The sequence below is a fragment of the Limulus polyphemus genome, unplaced genomic scaffold, assembly GCF_000517525.1.
Source record: "Limulus polyphemus unplaced genomic scaffold, Limulus_polyphemus-2.1.2 Scaffold464, whole genome shotgun sequence".
NCBI lineage: Eukaryota > Metazoa > Arthropoda > Merostomata > Xiphosura > Limulidae > Limulus > Limulus polyphemus.
Genome location: NW_013666074.1, coordinates 348,092 through 372,564, shown reverse-complemented (window position 1 = coordinate 372,564; position 24,473 = coordinate 348,092). Strand labels below are relative to the sequence as shown.

At 31.4% G+C, this 24,473-nt stretch overlaps 1 protein-coding gene across 1 annotated transcript in view; it reads right to left on the bottom strand.

The window, feature by feature from the left end:
* Nucleotides 1–14,728: 14,728 nt before the first annotated feature.
* Nucleotides 14,729–24,473, bottom strand: part of LOC106458441 (RNA-binding protein 33-like) — a 103,952-nt gene continuing 94,207 nt past the window's right edge. Inside the window, exons 17-21 of the mRNA XM_022384658.1 lie at nt 23,136–23,266; nt 20,931–21,857; nt 19,337–19,444; nt 15,767–15,855; nt 14,729–14,810 (exon numbers count right to left, since the gene is read on the bottom strand). Of these exons, the coding sequence (XP_022240366.1) occupies nt 14,762–14,810; nt 15,767–15,855; nt 19,337–19,444; nt 20,931–21,857; nt 23,136–23,266 (1,304 nt within the window). The 3' untranslated portion in view covers nt 14,729–14,761. The remainder of the gene's footprint in view (nt 14,811–15,766; nt 15,856–19,336; nt 19,445–20,930; nt 21,858–23,135; nt 23,267–24,473) is intronic.

Here is a 24,473-nt window from a genome sequence, read left to right as displayed (position 1 = left end):
GTTCCAATCTCATCATGCATACTATAATTTGGCAATATTATTAAAAAGCATAAAATAAGCTTTATTTCAGTTTATTTTTAATCTATTGTTCCAGAATTAGAACTAGAAAATATTTTTAAACCTTAACCAATCTCATGTCCAACTTTAATGAGCTGATAAAAAATCTCCATGGGTTCTTCACAGAATTCTAAGTAATTTATATCTATGAATATTCCACTCACATATCTTAGTTATGAAGCCACTTTCTGTTCATCATTTCGATTTTGCTTAAATGGATAAATGGTTGAAATAGCATTCTTACGCAATACCACAAAGGAAATTGTGTATAAAATATTTAGGTTGTTCTCTTAAAATTTATCTAGACATCACATCATCTAGGTAATCTTTTTCAGATTACACATAACTAAAAGTTAGTTAGTAACCTTGTAAAATAAAAGGACACACCTACCTGGACTACATAAATCTATGCATGTTTTTGAAGACAATTTATTTCACATTCTACTTGTTATATGACCAGTATTTTATTTGTGATCCTGTTAAATACATGGCACCGTTTCTCTGGACTAGTTTTGTTTATAGTTTTAGAAACTATTATAAGTCATCTGCCTATTACATGACTAATATGGTGCTAATAACCTGTACTATTAATATCTTTGTATGATGGAAGAAAAAACATTATTTTTGAGAACTGTGATGTCTTGTTTTCAATCACAGTACAAATGGTTCGGTTTACACACATACATACACAGAGGAACACACATACACATCCCATTTTTCAAATAATATTAAACACATTGAAGTTTTTAAACATTAAAAGACAAAATACCAGTAAAAATTGTGTAGTTATCAAAATCTACAGAAACACATGTACATGCAGTGTTCTGGATTTTAAAACAATCTGTAAACATTTGTTATTTTGGTTCCTTGACATAATAAAACAACATTTTAAAAAAATGTATATTAGTGGAGGAAGGCTCAAATCACTTTGTACAATAAAAACCACAAATAAACAGAACAATTCTCATATTAACGCATCTACTACATTCTACTGTAAAATCCTAATATTTTTAATCCCTATAACAACATGTCAAAGTAATAATTTCCCTTACACAAAAACACAATTTGTACTTTGTACTGTCAGTTTTCTAATTCACTTACTGTATAACAGTTCATCTGTTTTCATTATAAACAAACACCTAAACACCACCAGAAACTTATCTTTTTTTTTTGTAACAAAATTCTCATATTAATGATGATGCATGTCATACATCTGAGAGAACAATATATCTTCATTGTTTATCACTACAAAGAAATTGAACTACTTATAGTCTGGCTAAAATAGCAAATCAACATTTTGCACATTTCTGTAAAATGAGAAAACTCAAGACTAAAACAATATATGTATGAAATAAACGAAATTTATTGTGAACAATAAACAGTATCAAACCTACCTAATACTATGGTTCTTCCAACCTTGGCTTAGGCAGCATGCTTTGGTTAATTGATGTTTACTTGTAAAATATTCCTTTCACTCTTCAGAATGAAAGTGTTTGAACACTCTTCTTTCATGGTAAAGCAGTACAGTTTATAACTCAAGCTAAAATAGATTATGTTCCTTTGTGTGATATCCATAGCTCAGAACTATATTATTATTACTTGCCAATGAAAGTTCCAAAGCTTTGCATTCTGTATAATTTGATTTTAAAAACAATCTCCATGGGTGTGAATTCTTTTTTATAGTTACTTAATGTATTACAGGTTAAAATTAAGACAAACTGGATATGTGTTTTATATGTATTTGCAACATGGGATTTTGTGAGATTTGTACGACAATTTTAAATATGTTTATCACCTTCACAATTTTTATTAAAACAAACTGCGACATCCACCAATGTTTTTGTAATGAACTGTTAAAAAAGTAAATAGAAAAAAAGTGTTAGACCTTGATTTTCCAAAAATGGCAGTAATGGTTGTTGAACCAAATTTTCTGTCTTATTAGCAACAAAAATAAGAGTTATAGTATAACTTATCATAAATAAATTATGGAAAGATGTATATGTAAACTGGTTCTATATCATACTGATTTTAATATTACTTGTCTTGCTGATATACCTTCAACCATCTTCTTGAGATATCCAATAATTGATACATATAAGATAGTATATGTCATGTTTTTTAAACTCATGTGACTGAAGAGTTATCTTCACAAAATACCCCTCAGTAAAGGATGTGTTTGCTACAAACACATGAAGGAACAATCATAAACGTTAAATACACTACACATATGAAAGTAGAAAAGCAGAATAAACATAATAAAGATGACACTAAATCTAGACTACTGATAAAACAAGATGATGAACTAAACAAAATCAACACTGTATACATTTCTCTAAAGGAAACAGGATAAATAATATGTAAAATCAACACTGCATACATCATATTGATAAATCAGGACAAAAGTACACAAAATTTACAATGCGTACATTGTTATGGATGGAACAGGATGAAGAAGTATAGAAAATCTATACTGCATACATTGCTATACACACACACACACATGCACATGAATGAAATGTTTAATGGGTGATGATACGTCTAAATATGCTATCTGCTATTGGAGTCAGGAGAATAGGCACATAATGAGAATGGAAAACGACATTCCTAAAATGTCAATGCTTAGGTTGGAATAATGGGTGACCATATTTTGGCCCATTTTTTTAAACAATAGGTAAGATGGACAGTAGGTAAGTATTTACAAATTGACTGTGTTTTAGATGATATCTATCCAGATCCTAACAAGAAATTGACTTCCACTGGATGGTGCTCCTTCTCATTACAATAAAAGAGTTCAGAATTGTCTTTATAATGTGTTCCATAATCAATGGATTGACCAAAAAGGATCACATGAATGGCTACCAAATTCTCCTGAACTCACACCACTACTTCTTGCAGGGATTTCTAAGAACCGAGATATACAGCATGCCACCAAACAACAATACTAGAGAATTAAAAGTGAAAACAGTTGAGAAATGCATAAAATATTACACCAGATCAGTAAAAAAACATCCCACATTATTTTTGTGATTGATTTGCACAATGCCTTGAGGTTAATGGAGCCCTTTTTGAGCAGCTGTTTAAAATTAGCAAGTTAAACAACAGATATGTTAAATGGTTACATAATACTGTAAAATAAGTTTAAGATATACTCCAAATTATCAAGCCGGGTTTTTAGGAAAAAACCATATGGTAACTGAATTCTCTTACACCCAGTATATATGTGTGTGTGTGTGTATATACATAGGGGGTTAATTGAACTTTCTAAGAATAATAAGTTAATGCAATGCCTGGAGATGTAAGCCATGGCCACAGGTGGCATGTTTAGCACCTAAATATTTGGCTTGCAGCAACTTCCCAACCATTCCACAATGCAATGCAATATAGATAAGGTTTGAGATACTGTTATAGCCTTTCCAACAATGGATATTCATACAATGAAAATGCCAAATGATGTAGAGCCACGGGTCTCAGCATTTCAAAGAAGGAAGCCTTCAATATGCTACAGGAAATAGAAAAAGTTACAGAACTGTGTGTTTATGCTTATACAGCAATAGGCTCCCATATCATATCCCAAGCTAATCTGGAGCAATGCCCTCCATTGTAATGTGTAGACTTTGGTTACAAAAAAAAAACCCTCCTTGTGATTTTTAGATTTCCCTGAAGATGGTATAAGTGTATTCCAAAATGTTTGAACCTTTGTAAATAAAATGTTTTGTGTTTTACCAACTGTCTTCATCTTCATTATCACACCTCTAAACTTACATTCTTCAACAGTTTTCAAAGAAAAAACATACACTACCACAGAACCTTGTTCAACAAATATGATAGGAGGAAAAAATATTAAAACATAAAAGACAGAAATAGCAACATATGCCAGTATCTCAATGAGATGGTTGATGGAACATTCAGTACAGCGAGGTTCAGTTTTTTTAAGTGTTCTATATACTTCAAACATTTTTCTCTGAACTTGTACAAATAATTTTTAACAACTCTAATAAATGTATTTTCAGTTAATAGAACAATGCATGTAATTACTGTACTGATGTATTTCAAAATACACAGCATTAACTCTACCAACAATTCAGCAATTCTTTGAAAGTTATTTTCAGTTAATAGAACAATGCATGTAATTACTGTACTGATGTATTTCAAAATACACAGCATTAACTCTACCAACAATTCAGCAATTCTTTGAAAGTAGAACTGACTAGTAAGAACTTACATAACTGCATCAGATATGCAAACAAGTCATCAATCCCTTTCAAGTAGAAGTGAATTGCACAGGCACTTTCATAAGTGTGTCAGATATTCAAACAAATAAGTCATCAATCCCTTGCAAGTAGAAATGACTAGTAGAGGCACTTACATAATTGTGTCAGATATGCAAGACCAAAATGCTAATTCCAACTCAGTTTTATAATCAATATTTGGCTAAAAGTCAAAAGTATACATTTCTCATAAACATGGAACCCAATGTCCAATTACACATAGATCAGAAATTCTGAAATAATGTTCCATATTTTCATGTAATATACACACTATAGTTTACAAACAGTTCGAATACATTAGTTAAAAGTTCAACATTGGTGGATAACACAAAATATAATTGCAAGTTGTATTATTATAATGTTAATACAACCACTTTCACATCTAGCTACTTAATGAGGCAAGCATCTTTTATCTGTTCAAGGAAATATTATGTTTTTGAATTCATATTTAAGTTTCATTTTGAGTATTGAAGTGACTTTGTAGAAGTGTTCCAAAACAAGTAATTCCTTCAAATGGAATGGAAAGCACTGAATGCCCTTTTTTATCTACCTGTTTTTGTACTCATATTTATAAATAATACCAGTATGTGATTGATTAACAATGTAATTTGCAGAAGCAAGGTAGTAAGCAACATTTTTAGTGGCTTTCTTTTATATTATTTTTCTTACTACATTATACAACACTTTTTTAATGACTTATTAATATTTTAAATGATAGTAACATCACATGTAGCCAAGATTAATACTATTTTGTAAAGTAAAAGTTAACTAATTTCTAACATAGTTATCAAAATATTACTTCAAAAAACAAGTTAACCCTCTTGCTATGGGTAGGTCAGAGTGCATATCACAACATTTTAGCAACATTCAAAATTTAATCAAACTACATTATTATCAATATAAAGAAATAAATTTGCTATCAAAATGTAGATAATATATCAAATTTTAATATTATATGTTTTAAGTTCTAAAGGTTATAAGAAACTATTTAAAAGAATTCTCAACTTTCTCTAATATGAAAATCATGACATTTGTTCTCTGGGTCTTCTCCCTTGTCTAATTTATTTATCAGCCCTTTCTAAATATGGAATTTAATGTAACTCACTTGTTTTGTTTTTTTTTAAGTTTAAGCATAAACTACACAATGGGCTATCTGTGCTCTGCCCACCACGGGTATCAAAACCCAGATTCTAGCCTTATAAGTCCGCAGACATACTGCTGTGCTACTGGGGGGCTATAATATAGATATCACTGAGGAAAAGACTAATTCTTATAGCCTTCAATCTTATTTGGTTACAGAGCCATAAACTAGAAAATCAGATCAACTTGCCATGCCCAATTATCTCATCCACTCTTCAACAAATTGCCAATAGTCCCTCTGACATTTTTATACTACGTTATTTATAATCAATAGAAAGCTAAAGTTTTAATCTATCAAATGGCGTACTACATTACACTGTTTTCTCTACAGAGAATTGTCTATTTCACCTCCAGTTTTGTTTGCTTTGTGCATGTTATTTTTCTATGTTCTCAGGTGCATTATTTAAGTAAATAAAAATTATTTAGTGTACTAGTACCATTAGTATAAAAAAAGGCTTAAATTTCATGGGCAACTAACAGCAAAAAACAAGGACAAAGGTAAGTACTATATTTCTTGTTTTTCATTTGTATTCTTTATTCATTTTATAAAAGTAACTAAAATGTAAAAATCAGAAACATATTTAGTTAGATTAGGTAGAATAATGAAAAATAATAATAATAAAAATTCTTTGATTGCAAGCAGCTTGTGAATTATACCATTCAATAAGATAATGTGAGCTACACATATGCTGAGTGATTTATAACTTGTGTAGTAGGACTATTAGTTAGACATGGCTCAAAGGAGAATAAAACAATAAAATTAAGTATAAACAGTATGTATACTGTTACGAACCTTTTTAGGATAAACAAATGTAGGTTCCTGTTAAAATCTGAAGTCATTTTAGAAAGAAAAAAGGGTAATCTAAATTTATTTCATATTTTTTTATGGTGGTTACAAGGTTGTTTGGGTCAACCGAGTCCACATAGAGTTAGGGTAGAGAAAATAACAGATAAAATATAGTTTTAGTGAATAAAAAACATTTTATATTTATTTAGGAGGTTTTATATGAGGAAAGGTATTCTCAATATTATAATGAAAATCACTTTGCACTCAAAGCAGTCAACACTCTTGACTCCACATATTCACAGACAAGTTTTTAGTTAAAATACTTAATTAAGAAATCTGACTTTTTTTATTTACTGAAAGCTTACCATATTTTGTGAAGATACATAACACATATTAGTTTGTAAATTCTGATAGTTACTTTGAAGTTACAAGGTTAGTCATTGACGGACCATGTATTGAAAGTGTTAAATCACTTTTAAATGGAAATTTGACTAATGTAAAAAGGCCTCCACATCACCCCTTCTAGCCAATCTCTCAACCATGCTTTCACAAACATTTTACTATTATAAACTGATCTTCACATCAGTCTTTCTGGCCATACCATTTCCTAATGTAATATGGCCACCACATGATTTCTTGTACTTACACCTCACACCTTTTAAATGAAATGTTACCACTAGAAAACTTCTACATCATCCCTTTTACCCTCACAATATCTTAAAAGAAAGATTTTCTAAAACAAAGAGTGGAATACACACTGCCCCTTTTAACAATTTTCTTTTTATAAAAGATATATATCTAAAAAATATACACCTTTTTATTGGAGTAATATTATTAGTTATTTTCCATGAAAAAGAAGAAACAGGTTCATTTCATCACCTTCTTTGTGTTCTTTTATTATGACCCATGATAGTGGTTCATAATAGGGATCGCAAGGAATTGTACAAAACCCTAATAGAATGTTCAGACAAAAAGCACCTTAAGCAGTAAAGATTCAGTTCAAACAACACTTTAAAACCTGATATAAAAATGCACACATAAGACTTATAAAGAAAAGAAAAAAATGCTAAAAATGACCCATTTCTAATTCTTCTTCTTCTTATTATTATTCTCTTGTCAGCCTACAACAAAATTGACTTGGTATATTTCACCCATGCCTTTTGTAGAACACTAAATAAGATACTGCAAAGCATAAATAGATAAGCATAAAAAACATCATAATCTTAGTGTAAATGATGGTATCATTACCCCATTGAAGTTAAGTTTTTTATAGATATCTGGTGTTTCTTTTAAAAAGCTTAATTACAGGGTGAAACACGAATTACCAGTCAATAATAGATGAACATTAGATGACTGTAACATGTTGATACTCAATGCTTTGTAAACCATACAACTGGTGTCTTTAGGGAGCCAACCCCTATATTATGTATGAAATGAAAACTGTATCAGCTAGCTACTAACTATGTTTATTATCATTACAATGTATAAAGTTAGTTGCCATACCAAGTAATCCTTTGCCTATAGTTGAGCATGAAGAAAGCCAACAAACAAGATAAATAAAAAACTGGGAATTAAAAAACCTGTTAATAGGGATCGTAAAAAAAAAGTAAGAAAACAAGGCTGGAGATACTGTAGATACTATTTACTCAAACTACAAATCCCTATTTTGACTCTGCCATGTAATTCTTGGTAACAGCGTGTAGCCAAAATAGATTTCTAGTTTGAGTAAATAATGTCTACAGTATCTCCAGCCTTGTTTCATTTATTGTCTTTTACAATCCCTATTTCCAGGTTTTTAAATTCCCAATTTTTTATTTATCCTGTTTTTTAAAGCCAAAATAAATTTCAGTTTCTAAATTCTAAGCAAATAAAATATCTAACTGAGTTAGAGTAAAAGCCAAGACCAATTTTTGAAATCAGCTCACAAAATGGGTTTCATACATGTTTTATCGGCCTTGCACACTTAATATTGTTTTATCTGGATAACTGTGTGTGTGTTTAAATTTTCCAATAAAATTTTTATCTTAAACCTTAGACCTATTGGTTTTGGGTGTTCATGTTCTTTCTGTGTTTAAACCATAATTATTAGGTTATATGACATAATTAAAAAAAATACATTCTGGTATACGTCAAATATCAATGGATTTGTGGAATTTTCGACTTACCACAGAGCCATTTGAGTAAGACAACTTAATGAAATAGATAATATTGATATATTTCAACAATTTCTACTTAGACACTATGAGAGAAGGTTTGGTGAAAAGATTATGTTACTCTTTTTAGGTAGAGAGGGGGTACAGGAGTTGCAAATCTTTGAAGAGTGTAGACGCATCCCTTTATCTTCTCAACTATAGAGAGTTCCAACAACTTTGATCAATGCCGCCAACCATAGGCTGCCACAAAAAGACATCCAGATCAGCCAGTTCCAGCCCTGACCCAGAACTACTGAATAGTCCCTCACCAAAGAGGTCCAGTAACAAGTTACTGATAACCCTGTCTAAGAGAAACAAGCATTCAAACGCTAAGCCGCTAACTGATGCCAAGTATCATGTGATGTTACAGAACTGTGTGGCGAACACCCTAAGCTCTTCAAACACCAACTACTCCTCAGAAGAATCACAATCATCATGATCCTCAACCTTCCATGCCTAACTCACTAGAGAAAACTGCAAAATCCAAGGAAAAGACAGAAAGTAAAGATGACACCACAAACAACCAGCAATCAGCCTCCACTTCCCAACAGCCAAGATGCCAACACCACCTGCAATCATAGTGGAAGGAATACCCAGTACATACCACCAGCCACAAACAGCCGCTGAGTTGAGACATATATATTCCCGTCGCTCGATTTCTCCAACGATAGACAATTACCAAAAGGGGGAATTGCCATCAAAACAAAACACCCCAACCATAATGCAATGCTTCTTAAACCCTGGCCAGAATCTAGCTTACAGGGAGCAAAAATCACCACCCACATCCCAGGTGAAGGCAGAGGTGATAGATCTTTTCACATTGTTATCCGCGGAGTCCCCTTTGATATCCACAATGACAAAATAATAGAAGAACTTCTCCTGCAAAATATATCAGTATCTAACCCAAGTGAATAAAATCAGCCAGAACAGGCAGGAGACCCTGTTAGTCAGAGTAGTGACAGGTTCAAAAAAAGAAACCCAAGACCTGATAAAAATGGTTTAAATCTATGGTTTGTATACCACACGGTAGAAGCTGCAAAGACTACCCAACCATCTATAATACAGTGTTTCAACTGCCAGAAATTTGGCCACTCCAGGGCAGTATGTACCTCAAGAGTTAGGTGTGTACAATGCAGCGAGAATCACCCTGTCCCAGGATGCCCAAAAGAACATCAAAACGGCACCTATGCTAATTGTGGTGGCCTGCATGTGGCCTCATACAAAGGTTGCTCTAAATACTAACAAGTACGTAGAAAAACAAGACCCACAAATCCAAGCACCCCCACCCTAATCAAATCAGTACAACAGGAAAGATGCCAGCCTCTTATTCAGGGCTTCCCTTCACTTCATAACAACTCAGCACAGCCACCAAGCAACCATGCCAGTACCACCATGATGAGCACTCAAGGAACAACCAGGACGTATGCCCAAACCATGAAACTAACATCTGCCCTGGTCCAAACAAAAATACCCAAAATTATAAATAAATCAAACCAAGAATGGGGCAAAGAGGAAGAAAGATTTCCTGACCACCCCTGGTTTTAACCCAAAAGATCTACCATGATGATGATGATGATAATTATGTTAGTGAGGCCTTGGACTCTTACTGCCTAGAACTGTTTATTAATACTCTGGATAACTCTGGCTACATGCATACCCTTTGGCTGAAGACCTATCTTAAAATAACATAATTTTTAATAAACCTAATATATATATAAAAGCCAGTTGTCATTTTGTGTGTGTATGTCATGCTTATATTATGACCCATTTTTAGTTTAAGTTTGAACTATTCTTACTGAATTTTTTGAAAGTGTATTTGAAAATTATTATTTTCTCAATGTGTGATCGTTTTTCTTTTATAACAAAGGGACAAAATTCACTGAAGGAAGGGCAGGGGGCACACCAAGGGATTTTTACAAAATTCTAACCCATCATATTTTGACAGGTTGGGCAAGGCTAGTGTACTATAATGATTACAGTTTATCATTTACAATATCCAATAAATGACTGAATTGTTTTACTAAAAAACTTTGATAAAACTGATAATATACATGGAATAAATTCATTTCATAACACGTGGTTCAAAAAGGAAAAGTCACAACAGCTGTTTTGCAAGGTAAGACAGGAAAAAGAAATGTAACAAGTAACATAAAGTACTGTTTTTTTTTTATTAATTAAAATGTAAGGACATTATATTACTTTTCTAAAGAAACAAATAATAAATAATGGATAAAATATGTGGTAATTTTTGTTCATTTAATATTTGTGGCTAAATCAGCTTTCACCTTAATGAATAGAACAATTTGTTCTTTGAAAAAGATGCTAAAAATACTTTTCGTATGTAAAATAAGACATTATTTCTTGCTGTCTTTAAACAAGACAAAGTAATTTTATAGTTTGTATACATATTTATAAAAGAAATTATTATAAAAGCTTTTTTCTCCTATAGGAACAGTTGCCAAATTCAACCAGCTCTACAAAACCAGAAGTGAAATGTCACACACTCAACTAGCTCTTTCTCTCTCTCTCGTAATACCACATACTGAAGTAAAAATATTAACTCATTTAATTTTATTATTATAGCGGTTTCTCATATTACCCACACCAGATATGCATTTATTGTGTGTGTATGTGTGTATATACAGAAAGAAAAAAACCTAGTTCTACACTTTTTAAAATGCAAAGAAAATGTTTCATCTAACAATGTAAAGATAATCAAAATGAATATGCTACAAAAGCTTCTCAACGAATAAGTCTGAGAATAAGTACCTTTGCCAATAATTCAATCGTAGACTGACCTCTAATGAACAGGCTAGTTTAACTATTAAGAACACACATAAGCCTACTGTGGAAAACATCTACACATTTTCCACATATGAACTACCTAGTGCTGAAGGGAAATTGTTGAATAGAGGTTTAAACTTCAGTATTCTCCCCATACAACCTCTGGTTTCTGTCATTTAAGCACAACTAATGAACCTTGCTAGGAAACTAGTTATCAATGGCAAGCTTGAAAAATATGATGCATCTTCTAATAAGAAACCAATAATCCAAGAAGCAGAAAAATCAGATCACATCTTCCACTCTAAGTATAATACTATCCCCTAAAATATGATATATTTGGTTCCATGGAATCCGTAAACATAGTCCTTTCATTAATATTTTTGAAGAGTTTAAATGTGAAATAAATATTCTATTAGGAAAACCATGAAAGGTTAAACCTAATTTATGAGATTACGGCCATTCAAAATTTAAGAGGTAATAACAAGATTATCAATCTCAAAGCAGACCAGGATAACAAGATTATTTTAGATGACTGTTCCTTCCATCAGAAAAATGGAAGAATTGCTGAATAATACTATCATTTTAAAACACCTGCAAGAATGTTTTGTTTTGTTTTTAATTTTGTGCAAAGCTACTCGAGGGTTAACTGTGCTAGCCATACCTAACTTAGCAGTGACAGACAAGAGGGAGGGCAGCTAGTCAACACCACTCACCGTCAACTTACGGGCTACTCTTTTACCAACAAATAGTGGGATTGACCATCACATTATAACACCCCCATGGATGAAAGGGCAAGCGTATTCAATGATGGAGATTTGAAACTATGACCCTCAGATTGCAAGTCAAGCTCCCTAACCACCAGGCCTCCTGCAAGATAACCCAACTAATTCTAGAGAAACCAAACTAAATAAGTTCTTACTTCAATAGAAAAAAACTAAAGACATTAACTGCAGTCTATATATCTCCTTTTGAAAACTACTGATCCCAGAACCTCTCAAGCATATGGTTCTCCCAAAATTCACAAAATAGACTGCGCACTAAAAAAAACATAATTTCTACTTCCATGTCATACAATTATTGCCTGAGCAAATTTCTAGCAAGGTTATTACTCCATAAGTACATGTGATCTCTTTTAGATGAAATTCTAAGGAATTTGTACAAAAATTTAAAATTTCTTGATCCTACAACAATTACAGTGAACTATGATGTTCCTTGTTTAACAGGTACCAGTAGCAATACATCTAGATGCCCAAAAGATATTCACCAGTACATCTAACTTCTTATCCAAGATTGAGAAAAATGAATTAGGTTTTACCCAACAAAGTTAAAATCTTATGGACAACTGATATATTCCAATAATGATGTTACCTTCTGTTCCATGTACATGGGTTAAACAATTCAATCACAAGAATTCAGAATTCTGTCTTCAAAAAATACAATGTTAATTATAAAGTAAATTATCCATCACAAACTGGTAGATTTCTTTCTAACATTGTATCTACAACCCATGCATAACACTGTTTTATTTGTGGGGGTAACTTACATATACAGCTGTAGTGAAAGTTCTGAGTGCTTTGTAAGTAAAACCATCAGAAACTCACATGAGAGAGCATAATCACCATCCATCATATATATATTTGAATACTGCAGAAACAAATGACACAGATTTTCAACAGATAGTTTGTATTTTACACAGAGATTTAGATGACAACAAAATAAAAATTAAAGAGGTAGCTTTTGTTTGTTATTAAGCACAGAGCTACACAATGGCTATCTGTGTTGTGCTCATCACAGGTATCAAATCCCAGTTTTTAGAGCTATAAGCCTTCAGACTTACTATTGAGCCACTGAGAAAGGGCCTTAGCAGTTAATATTGAATTTAAAATGTTTAACTTCATGTATTAGTATAGAAAATAACTGACAGCATATTGTTTTTGTTTGCTTTGGATATAATGCAAAGTTACAAAAAAGCTATCTGCACTAGTAATCTCTATCTTTAACTGATATACTAAAGGGAAGGCAGCAAGTCAACATCACCCACCATCAATTCTTGGGCTAAACTAATTGAACATTGGAATTTGACCTTCTCGAATAGTACACCCACAATCCCATAGTACTGAAAATGATTTTTTGGTAACAGCATGTAAAAATAAACCCTCAGATTTGCTGTCAAGCACATTAACCATAAGGCCACAGCTAGCTCATTTGACCAACTGATTTGGGTAATCTTGATATGCCATTGATTGTACAGACTTTCAAATACATCTCATATTGTGACTATGTGTAACAAAGTATGCTGTGCTAATTTAAAGAGATTAAGAGACAAAGAGCCTTGATCATGTCCCCCAAAGAAAATCTGTGAATTTGTGGATTTTCCACATTTTTTGTCAAAAATATAACTAATACATTTTAATACTCATGGGGAAAAAAAAACTCCATTATAAAGAGTTTTCAGTTATTTCTGGATTTGATACCACATCGTGACTATAAAAAACAAATCAATCTTCATATATTTTAATGTTATCCCATTGGATATAACATTATGAAAATGTCGAGAGAGAAACATCAATAAAAATTATATTAGATGTTAGGGAAAAAAACTTTTTTAAATAAATTAAAATAAATATTATTTGTCAAATTCTCTAACCTGCTTAACTTTTAGGACTTTTTTTGAATAACGTGAAATCTACTGTTGCCACTTTAGTTGCTCAACATATTTTGCCAAGATTATATGTGAAGACGTTACATCCTTAAGCCCTACATATATATAAATACCATTTAATAACTAATAAGAGCATTCAGTGCTTTGTACATTCTGCTAAGTGTAATGAGTTGGTGTGTTAATATATAGTGTTTGAAATATACTGTATAAAGCAAAATTCTTTGTATGATGATGTTAGATGTTTCATAGAAACTAAAAAATAAATCAGTTTAACATTTTCTTCTTCTTATTTGAAGAGAAATACAGAATTCACTGGAAATATACAGAAAACAAATTACAGTAAGTTTAAACACATAAAAGGATTCTTGTCTGACATATTTATCATTTTAAATGATTAATAATCAATCCTTCCCCAGCACAAACTTTCTCCTGATTTCCATTAAAATACCTCAGTTCTTGGTTTCCAACGTCATTCAACAGTGAAATGTGATCTGACAATCAACCAGTCAAGATTGAATACTTCTTTTCTAGTTTGAATGCCTTTGAAAATTCACAAAATTGAACATTTGCTTTTGTTACTCAAATCTTTACAGAGTAACTTAACAATGGTTTAAACAACCTGTACATGGCATCCATGTACTCACAATAAATCAGTTAGTTACACACATGCCAAGTCAAAAAACAAAAGTAATCAGATAACAGGTACAAATAATGCTAGTGTAACTAACTGAGACAAATGTAAGAGGATGTTGAGAAACTAGGAGACAAAATTAGGCTTTAACTTCCTCTTCTTCTTCATCTTAGGTATTTCATTCTGTTCTATCCTAGAAAACTATTCCTACCTTCCTAGGAAATTGGTTGCTCTACCTTGTCACGGTGGAAGTACAGATACATGTATCAAAGATAGGTCAAGCATATGTCTAAAACAGAAAAAGAAAATAATATTTTAGGTGCACACACAGTATTTAAAAAATGAAATTGACAGCTAACCAGCTTAACCGTATTTTTTAGCATTAAAAATGTTACAAGAACAAATCCAAAATGGACAATAAGTTCATAAGGTGATGAAACAACCTTGAACTGTTAGAGAGATTGAAGGCATTTCTTAAGAAGCTACTGCTCTTCACCTTCTTCAAATAAAAGCATCTTTTGATCTTAAAGGACAGTCTCATAATAGCCAACTACATTTAATCTTGTACCAAGATGGACACTTTCAAACATCAATCAAACTCAAGAGTACAATGCACTTCAGACACCAAGAGCTTAGAAAGCAAATGTGAAATCTGTTAGAAGATCAGTTGGATTGAATGTTACCCCCTAAAACTTTTGAATATAGAGCCTTTTTTTAAAATAAAAAATAGTTTTCAGCAACATTATGAATAACCATAAAGGAACTTACATCAGTCAGGTTCAAGTTGATTTGAAATACAAGATACTACATGAGTTATCATGAGAGAGCCTTACATACATTGAGTTTTGTCTAAAGAAACAGCTATGCTAGCTAATAGGTGGCTTTTTCAATTTATAAAAATACGAGGAATAAATAACAGAATACATTTTTTAAACAACCCGTACTCGTATAATTGTAACTAGATTACATGTTATATAATGACTGAAGAATAAATAAATAAGAATATTAATAACGTGAACAAAATAGCAAGGTATAAAAAAAACAGCAGCAGGTACTTCAAAGCATAAAACCATCTCCAGAGTTAAAATAGACACTGCACACCTTATTCCATATATCTTGCTCCCCTTTACCAAAAATATCAAGAGCAATTACTACAGCAAAATAGAATCTGTGAATATATTATTATATTTTCTATACATAACTTTATGTTCATCATTTCATAATAATAATAAAAAAAACCTCTACCTTTGGTATTTTTTCTGAAACTGGAGTGCATGAAGAGGATTTCTAAATTTAATGGTAGCCTTCTTCTGTAGCTTCTCTAGTATAATATCCTGGAAATTTAAGTTATTATAGAAAGAGTGTAATGATATAAAGTTAATACTATACAGAGCCTCATTCAATAAAGCTAAAAAGAACAAAAACATTTCATAATAAAACTAGAAAGTTATTCTTTCAACTTAAGACTGTTCTCATTTAATTTTTTTCAGTTTGTCCAAATAACTAAATTATCATTTCACAATGAAAACAAATTACATACATTGAAGAGAGAATGATTGTGCACAAAAAATAAGAACATTTTACTTTTTACAATGATATATTTGCTTATATTTTTATGCCTAATCACTTGACTTTAGTGATATTTTGTATATGGATTAATTCTATACATAGCTGTTTATACACACACAGAGAAAAAAAATTATATTAGTTTATGAGTTACTAATTTATTGAAAAGAAAGAAATTGCATAATTTACACTATAAAATGAAATGTACATCATTTCTAGGACTTACTGAGATACAATACTATGAAAATTTTATGTGTACATATTATCAATATAATTATTTTTATTTTGCATAATCATCTTTATATAAAAAGTACACCTTAAAAGAAAAAAATATTGGACATGAAAACTAACACATTCATATTTCGATGCATATTGGCTTGTACATATTCCAAATCTTTAAATAAATAATTGATAGGTTTATATAGCTGGAAACACTTTCTAAATGAAGCATTTATGAAATATCAGTAACTACTAAGCATTAGTTGCAATAACATATTACACAATATACAATAGGGCTCAAAGTTAATAGCTGCTAACTGGCAACAAGCCAGTGGGTCTAATGGTTAGCAAATGACCATTAAGAAACAAAAGCATTAATTTCCAGTTGTTCTGTACATTTTGTAAATATTCAGACTAGTTGTAAATAAATAATGGTCAAAATTATTTAACAAAACTAGCTGCAAGTAAAATATTTAAATAACCAGTCATTAAGCCTTTCATGGTAGCTTGTTGTGCATCATTCTCAAGTATCTTTCAGTAAGACTCTAAAAGTTAAAAAAAAGTAAGTTTAGGCAGTGTTTCAGTTTTATTTTGATATTTTTCTACCCCATGTCATACTAGCGATTTTCATTACTATCACAAATATAATATATCTCAAATTTAATAGTATATTAAAAAGTATGAAATTGAAAATGAGATGTCAGCTGACTAGTTATTTCTGCTAAAGGTGTAAAACTCTTGAACTGAGCTTTTCTTTAGCACTTTTAGTGTAGCTTTTAATGCAAGTATAAAATACTTGCCAGTGGCCAAAAAATTTATTCCAAGCTTTGTACATTACAATCAAAATAATATCAATGGTAATTCAATAGACAGTACAAAAATACATGTGAAGTGTTAAGAGTTACATCTCATATGCAGTACAGGGTGTGAAAAATTGCCTAGCCACCTGCCCATGAAAAGAAACCTGTTTGGGGATGAATGGATTTTACAATTTCGTTGGTTTTTTCATTTAAACGTTACAAGTAATATACTGTTTAATCATAAAATTGTACACTAAGCTATTTTGTAAAATCACTTCCTATCTGTTGACTTCAGTGGAACAAGCAAAATTAGGAACGGGACAAGTACTTCCCGAATTTCACTTGTCTCAAGCAAACAGATTCAAAAATATTTTTCAAAGCTTGCAGTATACATGTTACTCAGTCAACACTTTTTTTCAACAATTGTATACAAAATGACATATTTCACACATTTTATAAAAGAAACTAGAAAAAGTTAAATTTTGTTCCTACTTCTTTGGAGAGAACTGACAAAAAGTTGTCTACTTGCTTACAGATAATTTAATGTTATAATTTACAATAAAATAAAATGTACAGATAAAATTAAAAATATAATTAAATAAACAACAGATATACACTGAAAGATGGAACAGCTTTCACAAAATTACTTTGGTGTACTGTTTGTTTTGTTTGAATTTTGTGCAAAGCTACACAATGGCTATCTGCGCTAGCCATCCTAATTTAGCAGTGTAAGACTAGAGGGAAGGCAGCTGGTCATCACCACCCACCATCAACTCTTGGGCTACTCTTTTACCAACAAAAAGTGGGATTGACCATCACATTATAATGCCCCCACAGCTGAAAGGGCGAGCATGTTTGGTGTGACAGGGGATTCGAATCTGCATTGCTGTACTGTGACAAAGACCTAGTTCTATTTTTTTTCAATGATTCAGATTCACTGTCAAGCCTCAAAATTAAAAAATCTAGCATATAATATATTGTGGCGAGAGAAATACCACTGTTGCAGCAGGTGTTCTCCTCTAGCAAATCTGCTAATAAAACTTGATTATTTTGTCTGATAGAATCAAAAATATACAAGTGTTAATTCCTAAAGAAGTACTTCAATTAAAATTTCTTAAAAACTACATTTCTTATTTTGACAAGATTTTTCTAAAAGTTCATTCCTTGGATACTGCATAGAATAAGATGTGTGTGTGTGTCAGTAGTTAAACTTCTTGGATAAATCAGCTACAAATTTATGTAGAACCCATACTCAAAAGGTGCCATATGTATCGAATTAGTAATAATACAAATTAGAGGAAGACCAAAAAAAAAGGCTATAAATAGAGTTTTGAACATTGCCAGAGAATTTTGCTATCCTAAAATATCCCTTGGAAGTGAAATGACCAAATGAGGTCTATGTGACCTGATAAAGAACTTACCAAATTTTGTGATAACAAATCGTTTTTTTTAAGCTCTTATGGCTAGTCTAAAAAAACAAGTTAATTCAGAACAAACCAATTCTTTAAACAAAAGTTATTTGTACTTGATGCTTCTTTCACTTATGATTAGCAGAAGTTAAATACAGAATAGTAAGTAAAAAATAATAGCCTTAATCTGGCACATTTAATGAATATATTATAAATGTATGTTACTTTAATAAACAAGGTCAATACTTGGGAAAGTATAGAAATACTTTCTTTTCATGGACAAGAGAGTCAAAAACAACATACTGCAATGCATGCATGAGCAGTCCCTAGGTACTGGGAATGTATAAATATATTTAGAGATACAGTAATCAATAATTTGCTTTGTGTCATACTGCCTGAACTGATGTAAAACAACTGGTTATTTATGAAAACAGCTTAAGTACAGAAAATTTTTCTGCCTCAAATTAAATACTTCTATATCACTTGATAATTAAAAAATTACTCTTCTCCATAATTCAATTTTTCCATTTTTATTTTATTCAGTAAAAAATATCCAAAAATGAAATTCTTAAATTTATTAAAGTTTCAGTTTTGTTCAACTGAAAATTACAGTGCATGAGTCTGAAGGAATATTTTATCCTTATTATCTTTGGAAGATATATCTTTAAAAAAAGATTTTAAAAAAGTGCATGTACATGATTTCATCCCTTGTATACTGACAATCTCTAGAATGTTTAATTATCTTTGAAGTCTCCACAGAGTAACCATTTGTATGCATAAAAAAACATATATAAGCAGAAAAATAAAAAAATTTCACTAACCTCCACAGGACCCACAGATTTACACAAGTCTCGAAGACTGTTCTCTGTGGTTGAAACAGCCAGGTTTTCCACTAACACACACTGTGTTTTAGGAGCCACAACAGTTCTCTGTGGGGAAATAAGGAGAGAAACACTTGTTAAAACCAAATGAAAAGAAGATTTGATATATCACATGAAAATCAGAAACTTATTTAATTAATGAAAAAAAAACACCCTTCAGGATTCTCCAGAACCACATTCAGTAGACATCTATTTACTATAAGTAAATTTAAAATCTTTGTTACAAACCATACTTCTACTGGATCAGAGAGGATCATAATTATACTATCCTAAATTGAAAAGTACATCCTTTTTTTCTTCTTATTTTTGTTATCATATCAACACATTTTTGTTCACCATAATAAATGATAAATCTGTTTCTACTTTGACAGAATAGCATATCAATTACATTCTGAAGACCTGTTTATGACCTAGTAGAAAAAATATTTTAATATCTGGTGGAGGAGAAAGCTATGAGAAAATGATCCTTTCAATACAAATGTGATAAAAGTTATTTTTTAAAATTCATGTCTTAAAATTTTGAGACAAATATATCTAACAGCTTTTAAAATGATCATCAGTGTCATCTAATGAATTTAATAGATGCATCATATGGTATCAGATACAATCTTCTGTATAAGCCATTCATTCAGACCCAATTCTTATATTATTTTGATTACTGGTTCTCAGGAACTTTAATCAATCCATGAAAGCACTCAGATAGAGAAAAATGTAAATACAATAACTATCTGAAAATTCCTGAAGTTCATGGTAATTATACATAAAAGCCTATATTTCAAATAATAATATCTTGATACTACTTGGCAAATTAAATTTCACCAGAGGTACACTGCCAATCAGAAGTATTAGTAAGAAGAGTTTGGACAAGTAACAATATGCTTAAAAAACTCTCAGAAGGTTTTCAATATGCTTTCCACCATTTTCAATCAACATGTCAAAACTATTCCTAAAGTAAGTTGCTGAAGAAAGCAATAACCATTTGTTCTGAACATTGTTGACTGATCCTCACAATATTCCACACACTAACAAATATTTAATTCAAATCACCTATCTTGTATTGATGAAAGAGAGAGAGAGAGAAATAAGAAAGATTTAGTTATACAATATAATACAGTTTTTTAAACCCTCTGCATCATGATAAACCTCTTGTGAATAAAACCTATGATTTTAAATGCATATCTGATGATATCTTGTTCCTGTTTTTATATCATCATTTTAAATAATGGAGCTTTCTTTATAATCACCCAGCATAATTTATACTATAACTCCTTACTCAAATCAAAACATTTGTAACACAAAATGCTAGTTTTCAGAATGTTGTAATTCAAAATTGGTTTCTTAATACAAAGTAGGTGAAGCCACTTTATGTTATGATGACAAAGTGATTTTATATATTCTTACAGTTCATGCAAGTTATGCCATTATCTGAAAAAGAAAAATGTACAAAGTATCTGCTATTAAACACTGAATTAAGAATCTCTCAATATGTGTAAGTAAAGAATTGCTACACAGAGTAAAACAAATTTAATCTCACCTGATTTGATGGGCCCATCCTAACAACACGAGCTGGCTGCTGCACACTTCCAGAGACATTAGCTTGCTGAATTGATTTTTGGGCCAATACTAATCTCTGACTTCGTTGTTGAAGATCAAGCCTAGTTGCAACATCACTGGTTTGTTCAGTTGCTTTCTGAGCCAACAGAGGCCTTTGACTTTGTTGCTGAAGTTTATTTGGTGCTGATAATACTATTTTCCTACCCTCCTGAGCATCTTGTTGAGAGAACTTAGACTTTTTCAGCTGAATTATTTTTCTGTTTGGTTGGTTAGTTGTTTTGGTTTCTGCCCCTTCAGGAATCACTGACTTTAGCTCCTGCTGTTCAGCATTTTGCTTCTGAACATTCTGCTGATTCAACTGTTTTGGTTGTTCAAGAGTTCCTTTTTGTTGACCCAGTCGCTGTTGGATACCTCCTCTCTGTTGCCCTAATCTCTGCTGAAAACCTCCCCTCTTTTGACCTGGTCGTTGATAAAGACTTCCTCTTTGTTCGCCTGTTAAAACCTGTTGAAAAGTAGCCTGTTTTTGACCAAGATGCTGTTGAAACTTTCCTCTTTGATGGGTTTGTGGTTGATAAAAACCTCCTCTGTTTTGACCCTGTTGCTGATGATAACCACCTCTCTGCTGATCTTGTCTCTGAACCTGTAATCGAGTAAATGCTTGCTTCTGTAATTCTTCTTCTACAGCTAACATTTGAGAGCTGACAGGACCAGTCCTCATTCCACCTGACCTCTGGACATTTTTAAACACTTGATTAACTTGTCTTGGAGTGGCCTGAATGTTTGACACTTTTTGACTGGCTACACCTGGCTGGCCTTGGTTCAGAGTTTTACGATAGAAAATTGTACTACCATCCTTACGAAGGACCTTTACTGGTTTTCCCATTTGATTTTGCTGAATATTTGCAAACTGCAAAATAATAATAAGAAGAAGAAGAATATATATAATGGATCTGTTGTTTCTTAACTAACCCACTCCAGTTATCCTTAAAAGTCTCATTATCAAACATTACCATAATTTTAGGACAGTGCTTTTAAACATGGGCTATTTTTCAAGTATGTGCTATGTGTTACACAAAATATATGTGCTAACTAATGTTATATCTTTTTAGCAAGATACATTCCTATAAATGCTTGATAACATTTTAAATGGCAGCTTTAGAATTATACCATGTGATTCTAATGTATGAAGTAAACTACAACTAAAGCTGCATTAAAAACAGGTTATCATTTTCTTTGGAAAAATAGATAATAATAATAATAATAGTAGCAAAAAAAATTTAGTTTGATTATATTTTGATTTATTGTAAATTAAAGTTTCAAAATATTCCATTTGCTTTTTCGGCAAAGACACCATTAAAGGCTATTTTTCACTGTCTCTAATTTTGACCTGCCAACCACAAGGAGGACAACCAGCCAGCAGCACCCACCACCAACTCTTGGGCTACATACTCTTTACTAACAAATAGTGTGATTGACTATCACATTATAATATCCCGACTATATTCTGAAATAAGTAAAAATGTTGTACAGTTTAATCCTAAATGAAAAACAACCATACGAAGCACTAGTTTTCTAATTTGATATCCATGAAAACGTTGTATTCATGACAGATTTTCCAGCTTAGTAACGCCCAGTCCATTAGTCGGATGAAATCAATAAAACCATAAAAACTTCATCTAGCAATAATAGCAAACTTCATTAACATTGTGTAACAGATGCTACTAACCCAAACAAAGAATCTTAGAGGTATTAATAATAAGACCTATGAGTGATAGTAAAGAAGAGTGTATAATAATTAGTCAACTACCATACACGTTATATCCAGACACGATGAGCCCTTTTGCCCAATATTAGGAATGATTAGGAAATAGTTATGCTTTCAACAAAGACAGTAGGAAAGGCTTAGCTAATATTAATTTATTCATTGTAATTAGATACCAATCAATAAAACGTTTTTTATACTGTTGGTAAAAAGGTTGTACATAAATATTCTTATGTAATAAGCACAGTGTCAGTTACTGTACTAAAGAAGAAAAGGCATTGAAGAAGCTGGCATGTTACTTGCTTAGAACAGATTTCAGTGAAATATTACACCATTATTATTTGACATAGCAACATTTGGCTATATTAACCAAAGAAAAACAATTTTATCATATAATGTGCAATATTTATTTTGTATACAAACCTTGCCCTGTATATTTTTTTGTTGAATACCCATTTTTTTCACAATGAACACTTTCTTCTTTGGTGGAACTACGGGAATATTTTGATGATTTCCTTCAGTTTTCTGAACACCTACTGCAGTTGGAGCTATACCTAGAAAAAATAAAGAAAAAAAACATGAAGAAAAGTCAACAGTATCATCACATATTGAAAACCACACATCAGAAAACGAAGTCTGATACTGGATAGTAGCGCCATGCCAACAATTGCTAAACATCTTTAATGAACGTTTCGGAATTACACAAATTCCACTTTCAGCAAATCTATGATGATAATGAATGTAACAATCTTTAGTACAATTACTAACATAAAAATAACAAATAAATAAATAAAATGCTGAAGATCCTTTAACCAAAATTCTGATCACATATTTATCTTTTTAGCAATTTAACCATTTATATATTTTTTTAATTTTATCACACTGCAGTTACATTTGTTTGCTATTCACAACACTTGAAACATGACACACATTGAATACTAAACACAGAATAAAGGAAGCTATTTTAAATGAATAAAACAGCCCTATCCTAACCCAACACCTCAGGGTACCAAGATACCTATACTAGACTGTGAAGCAATCTCCAGTCATGTGACATTTTTATTCCATAGTGTATATATATATATATATTCATGTGCCTGTAAACTGCTTGTACCTGAGGATGACATAATATTGTTGAAACATCATACATTTATAATAAAGTTTTCTTCATTATCCAGTCAAGCTGTCTCCAAACTTAACCCTTTCGATACGGATCACAGGTGAAAGGCCATGTCATCTCGTTTGTTGACTCGCGTTCAAAATTTTATTGAACTACTAATTCATGAATTTATGTCAATAAGTTTGTTATCAAACTGTAGATTATAATTCAAATTATAGAACTATACATTACTCAATTTCTTAATTTAAAAGTAAATAAAAACAAAAACACAAATAAACATCGATTTTTGTGCATCATGTGGTATGTTGAATGCAGCACTGGTTCAAATTAGATATTTGTGAAGTCCAAATACTAAGTCTATAGTTTAATACGAATTAGAAACTCAAATTACAGATATTGACAAGCTAGAATATAAAATAAGGTCTTATCTTTTCTATTTGCTAAGATATTGCTCACATAATAAATGAAACACAGTGACACCCCGCACACCTCTTTCCATTTTTGGAAATGCTCCCTTATATTCTAACTTCTATATACGACATGAATAACCAATCGGAAGCTCAGAATTTCCCGCCTTTCTAATGTTCCTTCTGCCATTTCTTTCTTTTGAACCAAGATTTCAATGAGGTAGGTTGTGTCTT